The sequence below is a fragment of the Carcharhinus amblyrhynchos genome, chromosome 33 (assembly GCF_965287045.1).
Source record: "Carcharhinus amblyrhynchos chromosome 33, sCarAmb.v2.hapA, whole genome shotgun sequence".
In the NCBI taxonomy this organism is placed as follows: Eukaryota; Metazoa; Chordata; class Chondrichthyes; order Carcharhiniformes; family Carcharhinidae; genus Carcharhinus; species Carcharhinus amblyrhynchos.
Window position 1 is genome coordinate 21424868 of NC_137356.1, and position 5710 is coordinate 21430577.

The following is a 5710-nucleotide window of genomic DNA, read 5'->3' on the forward strand; positions in this document are numbered from 1 at the left end:
TGCTGGGGGAAGGAATGGAAGCAGATACAACAGTGAGTTTTAAGGGGCATCTTGAGAAATCCATGAATAGAATGGGAATAGAGGATATGATCTGCGGAAGGGGAGAGGGTTTTAGTTCAGTCAGGCAGCATGGTTGGTACAGACTTGGAGGGCCAAAGGGCTGTTCCTGCCCTGTAAATTCTTTGTTCTTTGGTTGTTGTTATTTGTTGAACGCTTTCCCTTTCTGTCCGTCCAGTGTCTGCTTAGCTGCATTTTTGAAAATCTCAGAGGGTTAGAATTGAAATATTGAAAATATTGTGTTTGTTTATTCATTGTCAGTAATTTTAATCCCCAGAGAAACTCCTCTCTGTGGATTCCACTCCCACATAAATGTGAGGCTTCTTTCAATGTCCTTCCACAATGCCTCAGTAACCTCGAGTGCTGACTGGTTCACTCTCTGCTGCCAAAGTCCAAACATGCTTCGGGAATTCTCAATAACCTTCCGTGTGCTACACACACTCTGGGAAGTGCGGAAGATATATTATCCCATCATCGCTGCTCTTGGCGTTCCCTGTAAGTGTCGCTGTTAACTCCATGCATCATGTTTAACTGTGGCATTTCTCCTCTGTACCTCTGGATTCCTTTCACTCTCTCAGCCCATTGATGGTCCTGGTAAGTAACATATGCTGAATTAGTGCTGTTCATGGTGAAGAAACATGAAGACAGAGATTTTGTGAGTTAAATCGCAATTTGCCATGTTCAGTGTGTTCTATGTATCTGTCTCCATGTGTCACACTGGAACATATCTGCCTAATTCTGTTTGTTACACGATCACCTCCTCACTTTACCAGATGTTTCATTCTTTTACTGAATTGGCGTGGGCATCTGTGTGTTCAGCATTTATTGCCCAATCGTTCTTGCTCTTGGGACAGTGCAGATGAAGCAGCTTTTGCTCTGCTGCTATATTTTGTGATATCGGAACGCCAGCAATTCCAGACTCCACGGACTTTTACTCGGAAACCATGAAGGAACAGCAGTATATTCCCAAGTCAGGACACGGAATAAAATTCTGATGCTTGCTGTACCAGGACATAGCAAACTTTGATAGTTTAACACATCATATGGACACAATGCCTGATGTAAAACTGCATGTTGCTATTTGCTCAGTTATGTTTTCAAGACTTTATTTGCATTTCCAAGTCTTTATTCTGCACACATTTTCAGATGTAGAGCAGCAATGTGACAGAGTTGTGATAAATATGCAGACAAAGAGTTGAACATCAAATCCCTGCCGTGCAGAAGGAGACCACTGAATTTGCACGGATTTGCCGACACAGCATCTTACCCGGCCCCCTCCCTCTCCCCTTCACAACACTTAAGAAGCATTTAGAGGAACACTGCAAACACCATTGCATCCAACAGAATGCAGGAAATGCTGGGAAATGGGACTGGGCTTGTGTGTGCATCATCACACGGGGCACCGCATCTAGAAGTAGCACGTTTCACCTCCACGTTTCTGAGTTAGTCTGAAAGTGTAGCAAAATACCCTATCATTTTTCACACAGTAATTGGATAAGTTGTCCATGGATGTTGCCTGATGTGGCTCTGTTGGCAAGGATGCTGAGATTTCTATGTTCCTCTTCCAATAATGCCAACTTGAATCTCCCCTGAACAATCTGCCTCGGCAAAGCTGTTCCCTGGACAAGCTCTGTCTCAATGGAGTGTGGGGAGGAGGAGAGTTTGATGCCCCAGCGCTGAACTGGACTGTGAACCCGTACTGTTTCCACATTTGTGCACTTTCTTCTAACAATCGGTGAGCAGTGATCACAGGAATATCCACGCCCCAAATCTCCCTCCCAGGCAACAGCAGCCTGATATCTATTACAGTGAAAGCCCAATTCTACACAGCTTTCAGTTCTTTCCAAGTTTGGGTGATTGCTGCTTTTACAAACAATAGCTTGTTATTTTCTACAAGATGGAGCAGCAATCCCCCATCTCAGGAATGACATTTCTTAACGTTTGCAGCAGATTGTGAAAGTCGTGCTGGTTTGGTGCATTGGCCGTGCTCAATGAACCTTGGGGCAGTAGTTATAGCTGGGGGAAGGGTAATTATGAGGCTATTAGGAGAGAATTAGGGAGCATAGGTTGGACTAGGAAACTACAGGGGCTGGGAACGTCCGAAATGTGGAGTTTATTCAAGGAGCAGCTACTGTGAGTCCTTGATAAGTATGTCCCTGTCAGGCAAGGAGGAAATGGTCGAACAAGGGAACCGTGGTGCACTAAAAAAGTTGATTCTCTGGTTGAAAGGAAAAAGGAGGCTTATGTCAGGATGAGACTTGAGGGCTCAGGTAGTGCACTGGAAAGCTTTAGATTAGCCAGGAGGGAGTTAAAGAGTGAGTTAAGAAGAGCTAAAAGAGGACACAAGAAGACTTTGGCTGATAGGATTAAGGAGAATCCTCAGGCTTTCTATAGATATGTTAAGAAGAGAAGATTGGTTCGGGCAAGATTCGGGCCAGTTAGAGACAGCAGTGGGAAGTTATGTGTGGAACCGGAAGAGATTGGAGAGGCATTGAACCAATATTTCTCTTCGGTATTCACGCAGGGAGACGTAAATGTAGCTGTGGAGAACACTGGGTTACAGGGTTGTAAACTGGATAGTATTGCAGTAGATAAGGAGGATGTGCAAGATATTCTTGAGGGTTTGAAAATAGATAAGTCCCCTGGGCCAGACGGGATTTACCCTAGGATTCTCTGGGAGGCAAGAGAGGCGATTGCAGAGCCTCTGGCTCTGATCTTCAGGTCGTCGTTGGTCACAGGTATAGTGCCAGAAGACTGGAGGATAGCGAATCTTGTCCCATTGTTTAAGAAGGGGAACAGAGACTTCCCGGGAATTATAGACCGGTGAGTCTTACTTCTGTTATGGGCAAAGTTTTAGAAAAAATTATTAGGGACAGGATTTATAGTTATTTAGAGAGTAATGAATTGATTGGAGATAGTCAGAACGGTTTTGTGAAGGGTAGGTCGTGCCTTACTAACCTTAATGAGTTTTTTGAAAAAGTGACCAAACAGGTGGATGGGGGTAAGGCAGTTGACGTGGTATATATGGACTTTAGTAAGGCGTTTGATAAGGTTCACCATGGAAGGCTTCTGCAGAAAATGCAGATGTATGGGATTGAGGGTGATTTAGTTAATTGGATTAGGAATTGGCTGGCGGATAGGAGACAGAGGGTGGTGGTTGATGGAAAGTATTCGTCATGGAGTTCGGTTACAAGTGGTGTGCCTCAGGGATCTGTTTTGGGGCCACTGCTGTTTGTAATTTTTATAAATGATCTGGATGAGGGTATAGATGAATGGATTAGTAAATTTGCTGATGACACCAAAGTCGGAGGAGTGGTAGATAGTGAAGAGGGGTATCATGGTTTACAGAGAGACTTGGACAAGTTGCAGAGCTGGGCCGAGAGGTGGCAGATGGAGTTTAATGCGGAAAAGTGTGAGGTAATTCACTTTGGCAGGAATAACAGATGTGTAGAGTATAGGGCTAACGGTAGGACTCTGAATAGTGTTGATGAACAGAGGGATCTAGGGAAATGTGTGAAAGTTGGGAATCAAGTCGATAAGGCTGTCAGGAAGGCATATGGTGTCTTGGCGTTTATTGGTAGGGGGATTGAATTTAGGAACCGCAGCGTCATGTTGCAACTGTACAAAACTCTGGTGCGGCCGCACTTGGAGTATTGTGTACAGTTCTTGTCCCCACATTGTAGGAAGGATGTGGAGGCATTGGAAAGGGTGCAGAGGAGGTTTACCAGGATGTTTCCTGGTATGGAGGGAAGGTCCTCTGAGGACAGACTGAGGGATTTGAGGTTGTTTTCGTAAGAAAGAAGGCGGCTAAGAGGAGACTTTATTGAAACATACAAGATGATTAGAGGTTTAGATAGGGTGGACAGTGATAGCCTTTTTCCTCGGATGGAGAAAGCTAGCACGAGGGGACATAGCTTTAAATTAAGGGGTGGTAGTTATAGGACGGATGTCAGAGGTAGGTTCTTTACCCAGAGGGTGGTGAGGGAATGGAATGCCCTGCCTGTTGCAGTTGTAGATGCGCCTAGTTTGGGGGCGTTTAAGAGGTCCGTGGAAACGTTTATGGATGGAAAGGGATTGGTTTAGGTCAGTGGGTCATTGCTTTTTTCTTAATTGGTCAGCACAACATCGTGGGCCGAAGGGCCTGTTCTGCGCTGTAATGTTCTATGTTCTAATTCCCCCTCAGTGTCCCCGAACAGGTGCAGAAGTGTGGCGACTTGGGGATTTCTCATAGTAACTTCATTGCAGTGTTAATGTAAGTGTATTTGTGACATTAATAAATGCATTTTTACTTTAAGAACTTAGATTCTGTATCTATTCTGGATAGTTTGATCCTGTTTGGTTCTTTATTTCACAGTCCATTGCTGTTTTTGCAATGCCTGTCTCCAACAGGAGAAACTCTCACAAAGAAGACACTCTCAGTATATGTAGTAATGAAAATTCTAATTTCAGACTGAAATCTCATTGAATACTGCTGCTTTTTCTTTTGCAAACTCCCTTACAGTGAACTTAGTGACGATTGTGATCCTATCTCAAGGACGATGTGGTCTCTCGAAATGTGTCGCTCGGTACCTGGTTTCCATGGCAGTGGCAGATCTACAGGTTATTATAGTTGATGTGATACTCACACAGATTCCCATTGCTCACGCCACACACTTCCTTTTTGTATGGAACATTAAATTATGTAATATACACAGCGTCCTGCTTTATGCAATAACTGACTGTTCAGTCTGGTACACAGTTGCTTTTACCTTTGATCGATTTGTGGCAATTTGTTGTCAGAAGTTGAAAGCAAAATATTGCACAGAGAGAACAGCGACCATAGTTGTGGGAAGCGTGACGGTGCTGTTCTTATTGAAAAATACTTTCTGGTATTTTATTTTGACCGGTGAATATCTACTGTTTAACATTCCTTGGTTTTGTAACGTGTTAGACACCTTTCTTCTTTCAAGGGTATGGGGAGCAGTAGAAACAATACATTATATTTTAACTCCGTTTGTTCCTTTCTTTCTGATCCTTCTGCTCAATGCGCTGACTGTTAGACACATTCTGGTGTCGAGCGGGGCCCGGAGGAGACTCCGGCTCCACAGCAGTGGGAAGAATCCCAGTGATCCTGAAATTGAGAAGCGAAGAAAATCCATCATTTTACTCTTTGTCATCTCGGGAAATTTTATCTTGCTCTGGGTGATGTTTCTGGTGAATTCTATATACTTGCGAATTATCAGGATGCAACGTAATGCATCAATTAGCATTTCGGATGTCCTCCAAGAAATCGGTTTTATGCTTCAGCTTTTGAGTTCTTGCACAAACACCTGCATTTATGCAACAACTCAGAATAAATTCCGTAACGAATTAAAGTCGGTGCTGAAATATCCCATCACTCTGATCTTGAAATGTTGCTGGGGAAACAAATAGAAATTAAAACATGCCCAGCTGGCTCCGGGAATAGAAACAAAGAGCAAAACATCCCGTAATCGATTGCTATTTCATTGTTAGCTTCAACAAATATGCAGCAATTTGACTTCATGCGAGAAACTGGATAAATCATTCCAACCTTTAATATGTTAATAAAATATGATAAATAAACAACTTTCCACCTGGATCAAATAATCTGCTTGTTCTTTCTCTTGTTGTATATTTTTTATTCATTTATGTG

At 43.2% G+C, this 5710-nt stretch overlaps 1 protein-coding gene across 1 annotated transcript; it reads left to right on the forward strand.

Annotated features, from left to right (window-relative positions):
• The first annotated feature begins 455 nt into the window (after window positions 1–455).
• Window positions 456–5469, forward strand: LOC145360944 (putative G-protein coupled receptor 139). The gene is made up of 2 exons (XM_080216449.1): window positions 456–552; window positions 4559–5469. The coding sequence occupies exons 1-2, from the start codon at window positions 456–458 to the stop codon at window positions 5467–5469; spliced, it is 1008 nt and encodes a 335-aa protein (XP_080072575.1).
• Window positions 5470–5710: the final 241 nt, after the last annotated feature.